Source organism: Monopterus albus, unplaced genomic scaffold (assembly GCF_001952655.1).
Source record: "Monopterus albus unplaced genomic scaffold, M_albus_1.0 scaffold72.1, whole genome shotgun sequence".
In the NCBI taxonomy this organism is placed as follows: Eukaryota; Metazoa; Chordata; class Actinopteri; order Synbranchiformes; family Synbranchidae; genus Monopterus; species Monopterus albus.
In genome coordinates, this window is record NW_018127952.1 from 1163555 (window position 1) to 1184169 (window position 20615).

General features: G+C 38.3%; 1 protein-coding gene across 3 annotated transcripts in view; it reads left to right on the top strand.

Moving 5' to 3' along the window:
• The window catches only part of map2k5 (mitogen-activated protein kinase kinase 5), a 62310-nt gene extending 41695 nt beyond the window's left edge, over positions 1-20615 (top strand). For all 3 annotated transcript variants that reach the window (XM_020605728.1, XM_020605727.1, XM_020605730.1), the window contains 3 exons: positions 3619-3680; positions 5042-5087; positions 17566-20615. In XM_020605728.1, the coding sequence (XP_020461384.1) occupies positions 3619-3680; positions 5042-5087; positions 17566-17676 (219 nt within the window). In that variant the 3' untranslated portion in view covers positions 17677-20615. The remainder of the gene's footprint in view (positions 1-3618; positions 3681-5041; positions 5088-17565) is intronic.

The window sequence follows — 20615 nt, forward strand, 5'->3', positions numbered from 1 at the left end:
GAGTGAGATAGAGTAATGAGGTGAGGGGCATTAATAGAGGGTCAGTCTGGCACAGCTGTTCTACATGACACAGTTCATAGATCCTCCGCTGACAACATGTAGCAAGCCTGACACACACACACCTTGGTGTTGTTCAATTTGTCACAGTTTTCAGATTTCTCTGTCTGCCAAGATGAAATGTCCCTGTTAGTTTTAGTCGCATTTGAATAACACCTCTCGTTCTTTAAGTCCGGTTTGGTCTTTTGTTAATTAATTAAAGGAACCTAGGTACATTTTGCTCCAGTTTGAACACTGAAAACTAGAGTAATAATGTATGATTGCTGTTGTATAATTAAAAATGTTGCTTTTTCAAACGTGCTAAAAGGGTGTATGTTCTGCTGCAGCCTAATTAGCATCAATCATTTTTTAGATGTAAAGAAGAAAACCTTTCTTGTTTATCACACCCACAGTGAGCTCCAATGTGTTGATACTGTGGCTCCTTCCTAGCTCATTACAGCCAAGTCCAAACAAAAAGTCAGAAGATCAGAGTAAAAACTTGCAATAATAGAGAAAACACCGTCTGACTGCTAAAGGATTTTCTCACACCATCCCGCAAAGTAAGAAGCCACAATGATAAAAAATGGAAGAATAATCAAGGGAAGGTCCCATATATAAATCACTAGCATTCAGAAATGTGGTCTGTGTTTTAACATACCTTATAACATCTTTGCGTGCATCCTCAGGTATCTCTTCAATGTGGTAGTATTTTAATGCGTCAGACACTTCTTTGAACATAAAGTTTATTCTTAGCACTGTACTTTGTGCAACCTTTCATGTTAAATGAATTAGTATGATTATTCTACAAAACAGGGTTCCCTGATAGACTAGTTAGTTAGGGTGCAGGCGCTCCTGCTGCTGCGTCCCGGGTTCGAGTCAGGGTTGCATCAGGAAGGGCATCTGGTGTAAAACACGTGCCAACATGCGAATCGTCAGTGTGACAATTCACTGTGGCAACCCCTAAACAGGAAAAAGCCAAAAGTGGCATTCATTTTACTGGGGGTTTTGGGCTGCACTATTTATTATTTCTGTCAGGAAAAAGCAAATGTTTCTAAAATGTCAGACTATAGTTTTTGAAATACATTTTTGGTTTATATTGTAGGGCTGCTACAGTATCCAGCATGAAAACACTATTTCAAGTTAGTACAGGTGAACAGGACAAACAACCAAACCAGTTGTAATATTATTCCTCTTTTTTACAGTGTAGCTGTAGTTTCTAGTTTAAAAGTGGTATTGTGTTTATTAATAAAAGCTTGTTTTAGAGGACATTCAGAGCAACAGCGGTGCATGCGCTGCTAACAAACTAAAGAGCACTTCTTTAATTTCTTTTTTTAATGGCCCTTTGTGGATTGTCTGTGTACCAGCCATTGTGATGTATAGGCATGAATATTTGTTATCAGTGGAAACATTATTTTCAGTTTACTACTTGGTCTCTACAGAAATGTATTTTCATTTGTATATAATATCCCTAATAATTTTCCTCTTTTGCTCTGACTTTTAATGAGTGAAGTAGTGTGAAAGGTATCAAAAGAAGGTTCAGAGCCATATGTACGTTATGCATGAACATCAGTCATTGTTTAGCAGTTTCTGTTTTTAACAAACAAAATTTCTGACGGGGTCTGTCAACACCTCGGCCTATTTTTGCCTTGATTTGCTTTATGTTCTATTTCCAGTTGTTGTAAATTATTTATTACGGTAATTGTATAAACAGGTTGTGTTTTTTCCTTCTTAGATTTGCTTTTTTTAGTCAACTGTCTATTCTGGACTAAGTCAAAAAGAAAGAGGACCTTCAACTTTTTTCTGCATACAAATTAATCATAGGAATTGGTATTTATATTAACAATTACATACTAATTGTGCCCTGTAGTGCTGTCCTGAATTGTTATTTCATGTTTGTCACATTCTTTCACCCATGACAGTCAAGACCACTTTAATATACAGTGTTTCTTTTACATTTGCACTTTGGTCTTTTGTATTGCCGGATTTGTTGATTGGTTGACCCAGTAAGAATGAATGCTGTCACCCAGCAGTTGTTGTACATTAACTTGGCTGCCAGTCACCCCTCAGTGCTGCCACGAATACAAAAAAATAAAAAAAGGCTACAGCATGTAGCCTTGAGGTCACACACTAAAGTCTTCATACAAGAAAGGTACTTAACTCTCAACCTCACTGAATCCAGGCTCTCAATGTTGCAGAACATATGTTGTATCAGTACTTGTTTAAAGCCATATAAATTACTTAATGTTGCACTTGAGCTTATTCTGTTAGTGTACAGTTTATGTTCTCTTTTGAATATGCACTAAAGCTTGATGAAAAATGCATGCTGTATTTTTCAGGCAGAACTGAAACTTCAGGCACCAACTTCTCCCACTGTGCGGCTTTATTGTAATGGAATTCTGGAGGGCAGCTGTTAGCCAAGATGTTAGCTATAACAATTTGGTGGTTCTCGTGTATTGTATTTCAACTTGTGTGTTTTTCTATCTGACAAAAATGACCTAACCTGGAAACCTAGATTACATTATTTTTTAACATTATCTCTGCTGCAACAAAGCCCTAATCTAATTTTAAGCAAATTGGTTTTAATTCTTAAAGTTGTGTTAACTAAGAGTTTTATACATTGTCTGATAAATCAAGGGAAAATGGGCAGCTTTTGTGTTATTGGAATACCATACATATACTAGCTCCACTTGCCACCCGGTGAAGGCAATAAGTAATGTCCTTCCAACCGCAAATGGTCATTTGAAAAACCCAGCCACAAAGGACCTCTCGGCAGCTCAAAGTCCAAAACGGTGGCTGCTAGACCGAAGAGGTCACGTTCTTTTGCACAGAGACAGTGGGACAAAGAGCTTTGTGAGATGGGGAGTGTTTAAAGCAGACACAGGACTCAAATTTGGGTTCGATGCGAAGTATTTTTCTGGATGCTTTAGCATTTAAAGCTAATGTGTTTGTTTTGGTAATACTGAATTTTCATTGGTTATGATGTGGGTCATAACAACAGTTGCACAGTGAGGCTTTGGTCCTAAACGTCTGACACTGCCAGACCTTTGCTACGGGGTGTCTGTTGTCACCAAAGCTCTGAATCAGCCTTCAGTGGATCTGTCTTCATAGTGTGATTTAGGACCACGCTCTCAGTTATAGTTTGGGCAGAGATTTTACCACGTATCTGCCACAATTCTCAGCTTTCATCTCAGATGGTCCAAAGTCAGTCTAACTAACTCTTAAAATGTAACTGGTCAAGAATGTCAGCATGATGATTATATTTGTGAGATTTTGATGGAGCTCTCATTTTGGCCAGTATTTTATGGTAGTTTACTCCAATTTTCAGCTTTGGTTTCAATTATTTATAAACATTTTCCTAATTTGGTTTAATTAAATTGTGCAACACAGAATTAAGATTAAATCAGATTTAATGATTTCAAGTTTATCTAAACTATGACTAACCCTATTTTGTCAGATTAATAAATCCCTGTTAATGTAAACTACTCGTATTGTATTTATATGCTATTGAGTCACTGCAGAGACTTTTCAGATCCCAGATTAAAATGTCACTTGCTATCAAAATTGTTTTGGTCCTCTTTACAGGATCCTCCGGTCCTTCCTGTCGGCCAGTTCAGTGAGAAGTTTGTTCACTTCATCACTCAGTGGTGAGTAAGTTACTGTTTCTCCTTAATGCAGACACCAGAAAAAATGTAATTAACACATCAGATTTTAAATGGGATTCTGTCTGTTTTCATTTGCCGTTGATTTGTGTAGTGCATTTGTTTGTGATTCTAGTTTGTACTCACTTAATATCTTTGGCATGGTCAACCAGCTGAGCCCCGCAGACCCAGACTGAACAATTACAGCAGCCAGAAACTGCCTTTGACATAGATGAGCCAAATTGTTGTAGATGAATCAAAGCTATAATGGTATACAATAGGATTAAAGTGAGTGTGTCTGTGTGTGTTCATGCTTTGTGGTTGTAATGGTTTTAGCTATGATGATCAATACTGCTTGAATAAAAAGCAGTGCTTATTTATAAGGAGTGACTGATATATCTAATGCCATGGCACAAAGACAGTGTTTGCTCAGTTTGCCTTGATTCATTATCTTCTTATAACCTTTACATTTGCACAAACATCTACATTTACTCCCAAACCACATGTGGTTAGTGCATGTATGCAAACCCACTAGCTGGATGTACCAGCTGTTGTTTATTCTCGTGTCTGCTTTGTTTACTCAAACACAGCACCTCTCTCTCAGGACAAGCTAATGTGCCCTGCCCAGCCTTGGTGCAGGGCTGGCACCGTCTTCTCCCAGGCTATTCCTAGACATAGCCCATTCATTTTGATACATAAACCAATTACATGAATAATTCTTGAGCGTCTCCAATGTAGGTCATTTTGAAAGATCATATACACTATGCAATAAAGGTGAGTACATCCCTGGTCAGTTATATTAAAATATTAAATAAATGCACATTCTCTAATATGTTTTTTTTAATTTGTTTTTAGATAAAGCCTAAAAGGAATTAAGCCAGTTAATTTAAAGAAGAGGATGTTTTACTAATTAAACTATAGTGAAAGGTTCATACTTAAAAACCAACTGCAACAAGCGTCAGTACACCCTACAATAGTGAGATTTTATTGTTTTAATTTGGAAATTAAGTAATTCTTGATTGTGAGATGAAACCGTTTTGAGTAATTTAACCTTACAGTGATATTGACCAGGGGTATACACAGTTTTGTTGTATACAGCATGAATTCACACTATGGAGGATGCTCACTGAGGTTTTCCGAGTAAAAAGAAATATTAATTTAATTTTATATTCATTTCATTTAGAAATATTAATTAAATTATTTAGTTTGGCATAATTGTCAGTGAAGGTGTCTCTTTGTATTTCCATTGCAAGTCTTCTCTTAAATATTCTTTTTTAAAAGGAAAATTATGCAGTTGAAATTAAATTTGAACAAAAAGGCATCTTGCACACTTGTTTGAGTTGTGGTTGCTTGTCTCTTTTGTACAGCATGCGACGACAACCCAAAGAGAGGCCTGCCCCTAACAACCTCATGGTAAGTTGAACCAAGTTTTCCATTACATGGCTCCAAAATATCAATACTGAATTGCTGAGGGTGATCATATTCAGACATTCCAACAAAAATGTATAAAACATAATTTTATTATCTGTAGCTTTTGGAAAATGGTTATTTTTTTTGTTTGTTTTGTTTTGTTTTTTGCCGTGATTTGAGGTGTTTTGGGTCAAGGGGCCTTGGAGTTAGCGTTGCTGTGTGGAAATTAGAGTAATGAACTCTTTGCTACCAATGAAAGATGTCAGACAGAGGTCAGCTAGAAACCTTGAGGTAGGATTGAGACCTACTTCAGCGATAATTTGTTGAGTTTACTGCATTGGATCTAACTTGAATGAATTAGGCCTTACTGCTGTAAAAGAGTGAAATAAATCTAGGTCACAAAGTAAACTTTTGTAACCCAATGAAAATTTGGGCAATGGACAAAGGGAAATTATTTTTAACTGTGTTTGTATGAATGTCTGCCTTTCTTTGTAGATTTAACAGTAACACCATATAGACTTATCATTTTAACATTTTACTGACTTCATGTCTTACGCCAATTATTTTATTCATGAATATAAATCACTAGGTCAGTTTCGCTATATATTATACGTCACCTTTTTCTTTACACTGTAGGTCATTTAACTTGCACAATACAGTACTGCTGATCACTCAAGCGTCTGACATAGTGTTGCTTATATGTCCTGACTGAAATATTAACATTTCTAATTGAATGAGATGGAACTTGTTCAACCATCCATTGCATCAGGAATAAATTAGTGTTACAGGATCTTTTAATGGGACAATGCCATCCACTGTCCTTTGCTCATCTAGCAAATGTATTTAGGTGTAGTATTTAAAGAGTAGGCTCCACTAAGTTCTAGCTCTTCCTGTGTTTGCTAGCAAAACCACATTTCTCCCTTCCAGTGTGGACTTAATGGTTTTTGCTGTTCTAATATAAGCACAGAAGTGTGCACAAACTGCCTTTTAAGAAGTTTAAAACACACTGGTTCCTGTGTCCACAGAGAGAGGGAGGGGAGAGGGTTTGTGTTGTGGGGATGGAGGGCCAGAGGGTGGAAATGCAGAACTGCTAACAGATTGTATGTTCTCAGTCTCACACCAGAAAAGAGGAGTTAAGAAAAATGCTGTCTAGACACTCATCTGGACTTCTTGCCTCCAAAGTAAAGTGGTTGTCTCTAGAGAGAGACCATGTACTACTACTTTTGAAGAAGTTCAGCTTGTTGTTTTTGTAGTGCTTTGTAATTTACTTATCTTTATTTGAACTTCCATTTTTTGTGTTGAGAGACACCTTTGTTAATAACTGTCTCTAAAAGTGTGTGCATAACTGCTATAGTGGAGAAGAGTTTAGTTTAATTGAGAAATCAGTCGATATCCCAATATATTAAACACATTTGATCCAGGACCTCAGTTATCAGTGGTGTAATATTTGTTATATATAACTACACTATATGTCATGCTGTACTAAATATTAATTTCTTTAATGCCACTGAGACAAACAAGATGTCCTCCATATAATACTTTGACATTACAAATCAATGTTCTGATCAAAAAAAAACAACCCTAAAAGTTCAACATGTTTCATCACATATCAATGTGAGCAGCCTGCAGACTGAAAGAAATCAGGAAATTGAACACTCATTTAGTTATTTTACAGACAATTCTGTACTGTACATGTTTTCTCAGAGGTTTTTTAAGTCACAAACATGTCAGTGTGTCCTGTGAACTGGAGCTATTGATTGAATTAATAAAAAAAAAGAAGACTGCAAGCACCATTTTAGGTTTTGCTCAGCAATACACATAAAGGATTTAAAGGTACCTTGTGAAGTTTGTGACCACTAGTATTACTAATGAGCAATATTTTTATGAGTGAGTCCCAGTTTTATTTATATTGTGTAATGGACCAAGTAATGCAGCATTAGAAAAGAGAAACGATGAATTAAACAATGCTGGACTCAGATTATTTAAACGTGTCTTTGCTATTGTTGTGTTCAACAGATTTGTACATTTTGGTGAATAACACTTCATCTTAACAGAAACTTTGTTGATAACAAAATTCCACAGGGCACCTTTATGAGATTTAATATAAATAAACAGAGCCCATTCTTTCCTATATTTTCTTAGCAAAGTTAACAATTTCTCATAGGTATTTTCTTTATTGCTTATTGCTTTTTTTATGGTGTACAAATAAAACCAAAGTATGACAAAACTTGGCGGGCCGGCTGAGGGTGGGTTTAACTGAGACGTAAGCCTCAAGAATGACATTTAACACCTGAGCAGTATTACTGTCTAGATAGTGCATAGCATGTGTTTCTTTTTTCAACCACACACACTGCTTTAATTTCTTTTTGGTTTTTAAATGCTTTTAGGTCATTGTTGATCACATGGGTGGCATTTCCTGCACTGCTCCTATCAGTGTTACATTTTTGTCACTCTCCTTCACATTCATACTCTGCCCCACTTTGGTCGTATTCATTGTGCTCTTTTTCAAATTTTCACTGTACTCTCTGCCTTTTGTGACTCCTTCTTCCCCTCAACCTCTCTTATATTTTTGTTCTCCTGTAGGCCTTTCATTTCTTCCTCTGCCCATGATGAACTGAGATATAAGGTCATGGATGCCTGCCTTTGTGGCACCAGCTTGCTGATTGTCTTTCTCTCTCCTCCTCCTCATCCCTTTTTTCTTCCCCACCTCTCACTTTACCTCCCCATTCCCCCAGCCTCCTGAGTACATTAAAACTCTTTACCTATTCTATCTGTATGTTAATGCACCTAGCCACAGCTCCCCTTTTCTCCTCTCCCTCTACTGTACATAAAGTCCTATTTGCTCTCAGGTTTTATCTGTGCGACTCATTTCTCCTGGAAGGTAATGCAGGAAATCACACAGTGGTGCAGACACTGAGCAAATAATGTTGTTTTATGACCATACAAACTCACCTTGTAGCTCTAGTTTGCTCATCAGGTTTCAGCATGTGGTTTCCCTAATCACTGGCGTAGCTTTTATTGACATCATTATTGTCATTGAGATTTTATCCTATTAGATGCTCTTTACAGGGTTGCTGTTTGATTGCATGCCTGTGCGTGATGGGTTCTGTCGCTGAGGCTTGACAAAGTCTGTGACAACTACTCGTACTGGATGCTTTGCTCAAACTAGTAATATTTTATGCTGTTAGCCTCAACTTTATCATTTTACCTAAGGCGCACAGTGAAAGGGAAATCATTTTCTTGGGTTGCTATTTTCCCAACACAAATAAAAGGAGAGAGGCTAAGGACAGTACAAAAATGGGCAATACACTGTGACCGTGAAGAATGACATAGTTTTCTCTGACATAAATAGTATTTTGTGTATAGCTTCATTATTCTCCCACAGTGTCAAACATATGCTGTATGAAAACACAGGCCCAGCTTCATGTTTGTTGGTAGCAATAGCACGGTCTACAAGTTTCAGTATGTGTAGCAGAGGTTAACATTAGAAAACTTTGAGGTCTTTGATAAAACATGTTGTGTAAGATACATCCTTTAGATGCACCATCAGTTATGTGACCTTGCTTCCTCAGGTCTGGAACATGATCAGTTGTTTGGTAGCATCAAAGATGATTATGATGTCTGGCTGAAGTGATGTCAGTGTAATATGTTCAGGAAACTGCTGCTTGCCCAAATCAACGGGTCTGAAGAGGTTTCTTTCTAGCTTTAGCAAATGTGATGGCCCTTTTTGGGGTAAGATTGCATTTACTAGTGCTAATAGCTTTGGAAATGTTCTCAGTAACTGTCTTGAGCACCTGGTCATGGCTCCAGCAATAGCGATGTTGATGAAGGGGTCGCTTTCTGTTCTCCCAAGCCACTCTGCCCTGCAGAAGGTCATAAGCCTTTTCTTAAGATGTTTTGAAATTTGGCTAAAGCTTGTTTCTCCTCTCCAGTGAATGCTTTACATTGCCTCTTGAGGTTTTAAAGCTCTTGCCTTAGTTTATATATTTCTGTGGCCCTACGACTCACTGTGTGGGCTTGGTGTTGCCTTTCTGAGCCAAACTATTTGGAGGCATAGCTGACAATGATAGCAGTCATTGTTCAGAGTCAACTGTCTACATCTCCTATAGCTGTCTCTTGATATATGATGTTCACATCTTTGTCTAATTACAGCCATTCGAATTACAGTGGCTTGCTGGGGTCCACTCAATCTGTTGTTGTTTTTTTTAACTAGTCTACGGGGGTTGGGAAACTCTGCTGCATGGACACACTGGGCAGTATGGGATGCCTTCTGGCCAGGCTCTTCCTCTGTCACACAAGGTTCAAGAAATGTGCACTGCATGTCTTTAGCCCACTCCTAGTATTTCATTTTGGCATGATGGACTTTGAGGCCATGTTGAGATGTTAATTTTTTGCTAATTAATGAAATGCAAAATCAGCTTTGTATTCTGAATTGCGTTTCAGATCCAGGTGTACATATCTGTACACTGTATCAGAATCATGGCGCAGGACCGTTTTAGATTTAAATGGACCCTGTGATATGTTCTTGTTTGTTTTATTTATGTGTGTGTGTTTACAATAAGTATTAACTCAGCAAAACATATTTACTGTATACCAGATACCTAACCAACTGAACGCATTTACTTTATTAGAAAACGTGCCCCATGTTCTTTTCACCACCCTTTATTTCAGATATAAATTAGCCATTTGAATGGACTTTCAAATATTTTAGCTTTAGAAACATCCTGTTGGTGTGCTCTCCCTGTGTGTTTGATGTACAGTATATAAGAAGTAAATCTGTAACTTGATACATTACGAAGGAGTGTTAACATTAAGGGAGTTGATCTGAGCCCATATGGTTACACCTTGACTCATAATTAGTTCATCACTTTGTTGGACACTAATTAATCAAGAAGAAATATTGTTTGTGTCATGCTCAATATTTCACTTTTATCACATTGAGAGCTTTCTTTCTTCTTATGTCTACTAAGCTGCTTCATTTGCTAAGAATAGCATGATGAGCCATTAGTGATGAAAGTGATTGTTTTTCTGTCTCTATACTAATGCATCTTTCATTGAAGACACCCTATCTTGTCCAAATAATGACGTTAGTCAGTGGAGGAGACTTTCCATTGGCCCGTTCCCAGGACTTACAGGTATTTGGTGATGACCTGTGCTGTCTGAGGTTTCTTGCTTTTGGTTCTAAACGGGTTGTCTTTCTCCATCTCCTTCAGTACCAGGCTTGGTCTGTGTGCAGCATCTATTGGCTTATTCATTAAGCTTTGCATTGCATCTCTACTCGTTTATAGAACAACACAAAAGGTGCAACATTATTTTTTATATTTGTGTACGTTTTTTATGTGTTAATTTGTGTAGTGTGTGTGTATGTGTGGGTGAGGGGTAAAAACAAGAGTGATGACCGCTACACCCTTATATTTTTTGATTGTGATTTGATTGTCTTTTCCCTCCCCCTTCTCCCTCGTTGTCCCTCATTCCCCAGCCAGCATCCTTCACACAGCCTTTTAGCACCCTTGTCAGTACCGTCCTTCTATTTTACATCTCTTTATAGGCACACACACACACACACACACACACACACACATTGTGTTACCCCTATTCAACCCTGGAGACACCAGATGAGCCCCTTGGTTTTTCACAAAGGAACCCCTCCTGTGTCTGACTTCACCAAATTTAATTTTGACTCACATACACAGATGCAAACAAACACACAAATGTATAGAACTGAGCACTATCAAGTTTTTAGCATTGGCCGTACTTTATTATTCCATCATGACAGGTTGTAAAATTGGTCTAACCGGTCCGCTTTGGCCTCTTGTGTAAAAGGAGAGCAGAGGCTTGGGGGTTTGTGGGCAGAGGCCTGTGAAGTTTTGATGAAGTGTTGTTTCTGAGACATGAGGCGGGGAATTGAATTTTTAACTTTGCTCAAGACACACAATCTGTAACCATAATCATTAACATCTTGTACCCTATGCACAACTTTGAGTCCAAATCAGGTTTTAAACTTGTCTTTATTGAAATCAGAATTTGTACAATAAAAAAGATCCATTTTGGCATTTGGATGGAATATGCCAAAATCATTGATTTGACTTAAGCAAGGTTTATTTCTGTTCACATTTAAGACAAAATTGGAAATGAATGAATATTGTAGATTAAGCAAGATTGTTTCATCTTCTGGAAAAAGTAAATTGTCCATTTATCATTGAAATGACAATTCAGTAACAATAGACTGGTTTCCCATAAGGTTCTTTGATGCCAAGAATGTCAGAACGTTGCTCTTAAGACAGTTATTAATTTTTCATTGCTTTTCTGTGCATCTTTCATTTTTCTTCCAGTTTGCAACGACCAATTCCACATATGCAGGTCACAGTTAACTACCTCTGCTGGCCTAGACTTCTACAGTACATCTCACTTAATAAAATACAACAGCTGCATATGTTCACCCTGTTCTGCCCATGATCCCACTTCTCCTCGTGATCAACCAGTAGGATTTGTTAGTTCAGCAAAAAGCTCTAATCTCTCCTCAGGTTTATCTGCCATTTGTGTTTGATGGCGCATACAGCCAAGCGAGAAGCTCCCCAGCTTTGAGAGAGAATCTTGACCACTGAAGTAGTGGACATTTTGCTCTTTTGTAAATGTGGGAGGGGGGAAAAACTTGGCCATGAGAATGATCGCAGTCTTATGCTTACTTTGATGTCTATCAGAAAGAGACTATAAGACATTTTATAGGTGAAAATTCAGACATGATAGAGACAATGTGTGTGTGTGCGCAGTGCAGTATTGCTTAACGCACAAGGTGTCACAAATGAATAAAAAAACAAAAACAAAATTAAGTTCAGTCTTTGGCTTCTCGTCACTGAACAGCGGTGTGAAGTGGGTGTGAATGTTAGGTTATTGGTTTCAGAAAGGTACTTATCCAACATTTAAAGGTATGGGTGGATGGAGTTTCTGAAGATATATGAGCTATGTCAGTACAAAGCCTGCTTTACTCCTCTTGCTTCTCATGTTTTATTGTTTACTCTTGTCTTTCTGGTTCAGTAGCTAACGTAGTGTTTTGGTTCATTGATAGGACATTCTCCAGCTACCACCTGCCTCACTATGCACACAGTTTGGAATGCAGCACATAGAAAGCAACATTAGATGCTTGAATCATTACATTTAGAGAGGAAATGACATTGTAACACTCGTGACAGAAGTTCCCCTACATTCCCTGTGCGCCAAGATCAACCAGAATGCGCACACACTCATACTGTTCATTTATACACACACCAGCCAATGCCAGCCATTTTCCAGAGGGAGCTAGTGATTAGCATGTAAATCTGTAAAGAGCTAGTTATTCTATCTACTTCTTCACCTTTCTCAATGTCTTGCGCATCCACATTCACACACTGACACACACACCATGTTTCCTTCAACACTATTCTAATGAGGTGATGACCAGTCTATTGTTATAATTGCCTCAAACTCCTTTTAATTTCTTCTGAGGGTATTAATCATACATAGAGTTATTTAAAATCGCATAAATTAATCTTGGATTAAACAGACCCTTCAAAATCATCAAACAATTAAAGAGTTAGGTAGAGTTTCCCCTGGGTTTAGGCCATTTCTGTTTGATGTGACCAGATGGTGATTAATGTAACTTTTAAACAAGTCCTTCCCCTGTCGTTCCTCTGTCCAAGTACTGCTACAAGAGCAAGTCAGAACACCTTCGATGACCTAACTAAGGACTGGTATTTATTATTCTTTCCTTACAGGTTCCATACTTAATTTAAGCTGCAGAAAATGTAATTATTAGATGACTATGTATGTATATATTTGTGTGTGTGTGTGTGTGTGTGTGTGTGTGTGTGTGTGTGTGTGTGTGGCGGGTTGTGTGTCGTGTTGGGGGGACGTGGGGACGTAAATTTCTTTGCACATTTACATTGTGGGAACTTGACATCCTTATGGGGACAAAAAGCAAGTCCCCAAAACCTAAATAAGTACATTTTAGAGTGATGCCTTGGTTTAAGGTTGGGGGAGCATTAGGTTTAGGCAAGCTGCGGTAATGGTTAAGGTTAGAGTAAAGCTTGATTTATGGTTCTGCGTTGAATCTACGCTGTAGGTACAGCATAGGTAGCACATAGCCTCATACGCTATGCCATAATCTACTTTTTAGCTTGATGGGCACCTCCAGAAATGTAACTATATGTCGTGGTGACGCAGACGGCAACAAATGTGATTGGTTGCATTACATTTTTTCGTTCATATCTCTCATAATAGACAAGCATGGGAATTCCCGCCTTGTTCTTCCTCAGTCGGTTCAGTGGTCGTACAGACCATCTCCTCTGACGTCTTCCCTCTTAACTGCACTTTAGTAATTTCAGTAAATGTAACTGCTGTTCACCATCTGTTAGTCTTAACTCCAAAATGAAGTGAAGTACAGTGAACAGAGCCCCATGATGTGGGGCTGCTTTGCTGTTTCTGGGTCTGGGCGGCTTGCCATTGTGGAAAGGGAAATGAATTCCTAAATTTTATCAGCGTATCCTACAGGATGATGTAGCTTGCCATTGTGGAGAGGGAAATGAATTCCCAAATTTATCAGCGTATCCTACAGGATGATGTCAGGGTGGCTGTCTGCAAGCTGAAGCTCAGAACACCCTGGGTGATGCAGCAGGACAAAGACCCTAAACATCAAACTAAATCTACTACAGAATGGCTTTAAAGACACCAAGTCCACCTTTTGGAGTGGCTCAGTCAGAGCCCAGACCTCAGCTCAATAGACATGCTGTGGAATGACCTCAAAAGAGCCGTTCACACCAGACGTCCTTGGAATATGGCTGAGCTGAAGTACTTCTGTAAGAAAGAATGGTCCAAACTTCCTCCTGAACATTGTCCAGGTCTAATCCACAGCTACAGGAAGCGCTTTCTTGAGTTTATTGCTGCCAAAGGTGGTTCAGCCAGTTATTAAAACAGTTGCCATCACTTTTTCCATTATCACTTTTTAGCTTTAATGGGTGCGTTCAATAAAGCCCATTTAGTGGCTGTTGTGTTCTGGAGCTTTATATCAAATGACACTGTCTAAAAAGTTTACTATAGCTTTGTAAGAAAGATCAGGCCTAACCTACAGTTTCAGGCACAAAAAAACTTGCAGTGTGTGCTTGACCTGAGGTAGTACTGTTTCCACTGTGTCCTGGCATGTGTGAATGTGGTATGACAAAGCACGTGCCTTCATCCAGGTCAAAGTCCAGCAAATGTCTTTGGCCTGTCAGGGTTAATTTCTGGAGCAGAGGTGGAGAACTGGGTTTTAAAATCATCAGTCAGGACTTCCTTCTTTATTTCTGTGTCACTCCCTCTGTAGTGAGGCAAAGAAGCATGATGGATGAGATGGATATTCAGCACATAGGGGTGCCCAGGAGCATCCACTCCACCTGTCTCTTACTGACACACACATGCTTGCACTGATATGATAGTAATTAACCTCAGACTGTGTTAACCCCAGCTGCCCATTAGAAGGACAACAGGATGGATGGTGCTCCCCCAGTCCTTCGTAGTCTCTACAGCATGTGCAGGATTAGCGCACGCTGTAATGTGTTAACATGTTCTTTTAAAATATACAGCTACACTGCATGTAATGTGACTGTAGCCATATAAAGGGGGCAGATGCAATATTGTTTTAAAAAGGGGGTAACTGCAAATTTCTCTCCAGGAACAAGGCAATTGTAGTGATTGTTTACATGAAGAGTGCCACAAATAGTTGAATGACATGGAAAAAAAGAGAGAATTTCAATCCTTGGATCCTTTCCCACCTCCACATAAATACAGCAGGTGTAAATGTTGAGTGATAACTCATTTCGTAAGCATCTGTCATCAGAACAGTGTGGGGGGGAGGGGGTTTTAAAGCTGTATCACAAACAGTTTGGATAGAAATATAAAACCAGCTTAAGACTCTACAGCACTGTTACTATTTGGTATGGCACAGTGATAGCTTTGAGCTAAATGCTAACAACCAGGTACTAACAGGAGGCTCACAATGACAATCCTAACTTGTGATGCGAAGCAGGTACAACCATGTTTAGCATCTTGGTATCACATGTTAGCACTAAACACAAAGTACAGCTGAGGCAGATAGGAATGCCATTACTTTAGAACAGTGACGTGCGGTGAGGTTGACAGCTGGTGAGGCACTAACTTTTTTACAGTCAGATTTACAAATACAAATTGTCTGTTAACAGACAATGCGTTATGTTATACATCTCATATCTGCATTCTTCACACAAACGTGACCCATATTTAATTTGAGGTTAAAATTTATTCCAGTTGAGCTTATTTCTAACTAGAAATAATAAAAGTTTATGGTCTTACCTTTACTTGTACACGACATCCGTTTGTCAGCTGGTATGTATTACAAACCCTTTTACCGTTCGAATCCAATATTAAAACAAATGTTCTCAATAAAGAAGATCCTTCTGGACAAAAATTTGATTGTTTTGATTGAAAGTCCAGATTTGCGAATTTTCTCAGCTTGGGAATGTAATCTTCCATTTTGATAAGGCGAATTGTAAAGGAAATATAAACAAGCACGAAGAAGATTGTAGGTAGCACAAGAATCTGTGGGCTCACTAGCGCCCTCTGCCTTGAGTCAGGCGTACTGTTTGCCTCACTGAGTAACTGATTACACGATCCACCGAGAGGCACAGCCAAGTGTTGGCTCATCGCGCATCTCCTCCATGTATTTGAACGGGACATACGGGAATTCTGCTATTCTTTATTGAAAAAAATTCCTTCAACATCGGATTTGAACGGCAGAAGGGCCTACAGCACACACCAGCCGACAAATATTAACATTTATTATATTTTATGGTTAACTTTTTTTTCTTTTCAAGATTGACAGGGGAGGCTCTGCCTCACCTGCCTCCCCTGACCGCACGTCACTGCTTTAGAAAGTATTCAGCCATAAACCAAAGTAGTGAAGAAATAAAAATCTTTACCTGAAAAGTCAGGGGATCTAAATGTTCATCCTGTGAGTGGTATGAATGTATGCACCAAATTTCATGGCAAGCCATACAATCGTTGCAGTGCATTTATTATTTATTTTGAGAGTTCTAATTGTGACTCTGGATAACGGAGCAGAAGTCTTTGTCCACAGGTCTAGCCCTACTCACATCCATTGCATGACCATGGTTTATTCAGGAGGGTTAGGGGACATGGGTGGGGCTGGACGTCCAGCCCTACCTTCCCACGGCCCACAGCCAGTACCCTCTCAATCTCTCTGCAGTGACTGATCTTCTTACTTTGACCTCGACTCCTATTAGTGTCTTGTTGTTAAGGACAGATATTGTTGAAATCACTGTTGACAAGTTCATTTAAACTGGAAGGCCACAGCGTTCTTTGTCTAATTGGACACCTAGACTCCACAAATAAAATTCATGGTCAGCCTCAGTTGACTTGTCTCAATTACAACCGCCCCCTCACACCTCTGACCCTTTGGTGACCTCTGTGACCTCTGGAAAGTCCTGCAGATGAGGCTGGTGATTGGGATTGTTGTCACTGAGATATCACATGTGACAGCTCTGTTTCAACAAACAGTGCCAACATTTAACAACTTGGTGAGCTACCACTCAACAGACTTGTCATGTTCATGGGCTTTCAAAAACTGTTATTGGCACTTAAGAATTTTCTTTGTTATAAATCTGAAGAGTATTTCGTCAGTCATTTTTGAATGGTTGTTAGTGCCACTGCTACATTTTATTACAAAGTTCACTTTAACAGTCTGTTATAACTCATGTAGACCATTAAACTCCAAAGACGTTTCTCTAAAATGCCCTGACAAGCCATCACTTAAACATTTTGCACATAAAACCATATCTGCTGGACATTAATATTTAAGTGGGATTAAGGATGTTCCTGTTTAATTTAGTTTCCCTCTATTTTATTATTATTTCTTGAATCACGATTTAGAACAATTATTCAAATAGAACTGAACAGCACACTTCACATTAAGATGTAATAATGTTTGTAGCTCCGATCTGTCTGATAATAAAAATAACGCTGCAGAACGGGTCTAAACATTTTTTGATGGCTGTTAGAATATCATTTTTATGACAAAGCTCATTACCTGCGTGTTTACAAACAGTTCATCTTTACAATTGATGACAGTTAATCTGAAGGTCATATGTATGGAGCAAGGTTAGTGGCAGCAGATATTTAATAAGTGCTTTTATATGAAATTTAATGCAAAATGGGGGGGGAAATTAAACTTAGTCAGGTCCACTTTGTGCCATTACATTTCATTTTAAAACTTGTCATACATTTTGACTTTTTAATTAAATAATTTTTTTGTATTTCATTATCGTTCAAATTGTAAATTCCTTTAAATGTACTAATGTTGTTCTGAAGATGTGTATTTAGTCCATATGCAAAAAAAATGAAATCCAGAATGTTCACTGTCAGGTGTTTTTTAAATAAAGATTGTGTAACACTTGTGTCTTTCTCTTCTCCTCTTTAGGATCACGCCTTCATCGTTCAGTATAATGATGGCAATGCAGAGGTGGTGTCGATGTGGGTTTGTCGCTGTCTGGAGGAGAGGCGAGCTCAGCAGGCTCAGGGTCGCATCTGACGCTCTCCTGCCATCCGTCCATGGTGGACCAGAATGTTTGATCCCAAACCTTGGACACTTATCAAAGACTTCCGGGTCAAGTATGTCCATACAAGTGAATTTATGTTGCATGGACAAGTCACCCGATGTGAAATACTTTGTGAGTAGTTTTTATTTAACAGTATTAATGCGCCGTGACAATGAGGAACTCGCATCCTTTGAACGGAATATTAATCTCTGCATCCAGAAAGCGCAGATAAATCTGTGCTTTCCTCACTCACAGCTTGGTCCCCATGTTTTTCAGGAGTATACAGAAATGCAGTGAGCATCACAGTCTGATGAATGGAGATAAATATTTTCCTAATTTAAAGGATCAGGAGCATTAAACAGTGTCAAAGCACAAGACTGCAGTACCCTGGCAGAGCTGTGCTGTTTCTAGGATGGTGTCTCAAATAACCGCCTTGTGCTTTACTGTTGGCAGCCCTCTAGTGAATGTTAAGGTTTTTGCCTGTGACTAACTGCTCATGTATGTGCCTGTTTTTCCACTGGTGTCAATTTATTACCTCAACAAATTTAGGTAATTACCTGAAATAGCAAGATTTCTCCCCATAATGTAGCGATTTTCATCTTGTGGAATAGAACATGTATGCGGTTATTCCCAACTCTGTGAGGTAGGGAGTTATTTGAATAGTTCCAGTGAGTCTGAAGCAGCTCTACAATGTTACACAGCGGACTGAAACATTGACATGTCTTTGTTTTTATTCTTGAGCTCACTGAACAGACAATTTATTTTTCACGTTCGGCAGGAGGAGCCAGGGTTTATTTCTGTTTAAACCCGTTCTTAACTTGGCTGCGTGTCCTTTCTTTCCATTTTTTCCCAGACATGCCTGTCATTGAATGTCACTGAATAAAATGATGGACAGGAAGTCTCCACTTTCATTCAACAGCTGTTTGTTTTTCTAGAAACCATTAAGAATTGTAAAGACCACAGACAGTTGAAGCAAAACCTCTCAAGAACCTGTTTCAAGTTTTATCTACTGTCACGAGTAAATTCTTACTTTATCAAGATATGTACTGTATAGAAATTCTGCCTTTTATTGGATTACCCAGTGAGTAGAGGGAAAACACTATACCTAACACCAAAGACCATTGACAAGCCAAATGGTTTATTATATGGATTTCTCATGACTAAGGCAAAGATAATGGCTTAAGTGACTAACATGAATTGATTCGACAACCACTTTATGTGCAGCTGACGAAATTTATAAAGCTTAAGTGCAGTTAAATGGTATTTCCACAAAGGCACCATAAATGCAGCCTTCGGTGGCACATGTACAGTGTGAGAATGTAACAGCAGAACATCTGTGTAGCTGAAAAGGCTTAAAACACCAGTTTATTATACAAGTGATGTGTGGTCTCTTCAGTGCCCTGTTTTTTCACCTGCTATGATGAGGCGACATGGATAGGTAGACCTCATTCACTGGCCTTTTAACAGTAAATCATCCAAAACATGGGCCCAATTTTGTTGTTTGTAGAGCAAATAAACGTGCTCCATCATGTCATTCAAAATTTGGGAACTCATTATTTTGCATTTAATATTCAGAATGGGTCCTTTGTTGTTTTTTTGTTTTGTTTTGTTTTTTTTTTTGCTACCTGAAGTAACATGCTTTTTGATTTAAGTAATGCTTTTCTGTACAGGAAATAGTAGAAATATTTAAATCTCAAACTTGTGTCCCAGCTCCAAACTACATACTAATTCTAATCAGGTTTTGAATATGTAGTGGATGTATGCATAACTAAATGAATGTATTCAAAAATCCAAGTGGCCATACATATCTGCCGGGGGGAGGGATGTTTGTTTGTTTTGGTTTTTGTTCTTTTATTGTTTTCGTGGGTCTATTTAACGGCACTGTCATCACTTGTTGTTAATGAGTCTTAAAAACAAGAAAATCAAATTTGACAAAAGAAAATTATTTTGACTCAAGGTTCACTTACAAGGTTTTTCCAAAACTAAGAAGACCACAAAAGGCAGTTTGAATGTCGCGGTTAAATCTAGCATTTTGTCAGGCTGCAGTTTCCAAGGTCAAGAATGAACATTCGCCCTCGGGACAAACATGTTTCTTTCTTTTGAAGATTCACAGTTTTATATCACTGTGAGTGTTCAAATCACAGTTCGTCCATCTGCACACATTTTGTATAATTTATTTTACAAGAACCAAACTATTAAATAAAATACATGTATGCTTCCCACAGTTATGTGGATTTCTGTGCACTGTCATTCATTTTCAGTAAAATGTTAATATTGCTCCAGTAATTGAACTCAAAATTTGAAGATGTTCATGTGCAATTAAATGTTATATGTGCATTTGTTTTCCAGTGGTTGCACAAAGAACATTATGTGTACTCTGCCTCAAAACACATATATTGTCAATTGTATTCATCAAACTCACTTTGGGTAAGTCCAGTTCTACTGTACTGTTGATACATCTGTGAGAATTGCACCTAACATTAAGCTGGGCTAAAATGTAACCAGAGGTATAAGTACTTCAGTCTGGTAAAGGAAATAGTCGGAGTGCGGTGGTCGTTGACTGATGATTGCAAATGTTATACAATTTATTCATGCAACTCAAAAGAAACAGAAGAAAACCATTTATTTTCTCAACAGATGTACTAGAGTTTGGCGATATCCTCATTGACTGAGTTTTAAATATGAATTTGTCATATCAGTGGGAACACACACGCACATATATATTTGTTTTTTGTTTTCAGCCTGCAGAGATCATCTCTTGTGACTCTTGTCCTGTTATTTTTTTCATATTTTTGTGTAAACCACAAAGCATCAAGCTAGTAATGGGACTCAGCAGAAATATTAGTGCTGTGATGTTACTGGCTGATTATGGCCTTTTCTGTAATTATCTTGTCGGCACATATTCCAACAGTAATGCTCAAATAAAATGTAT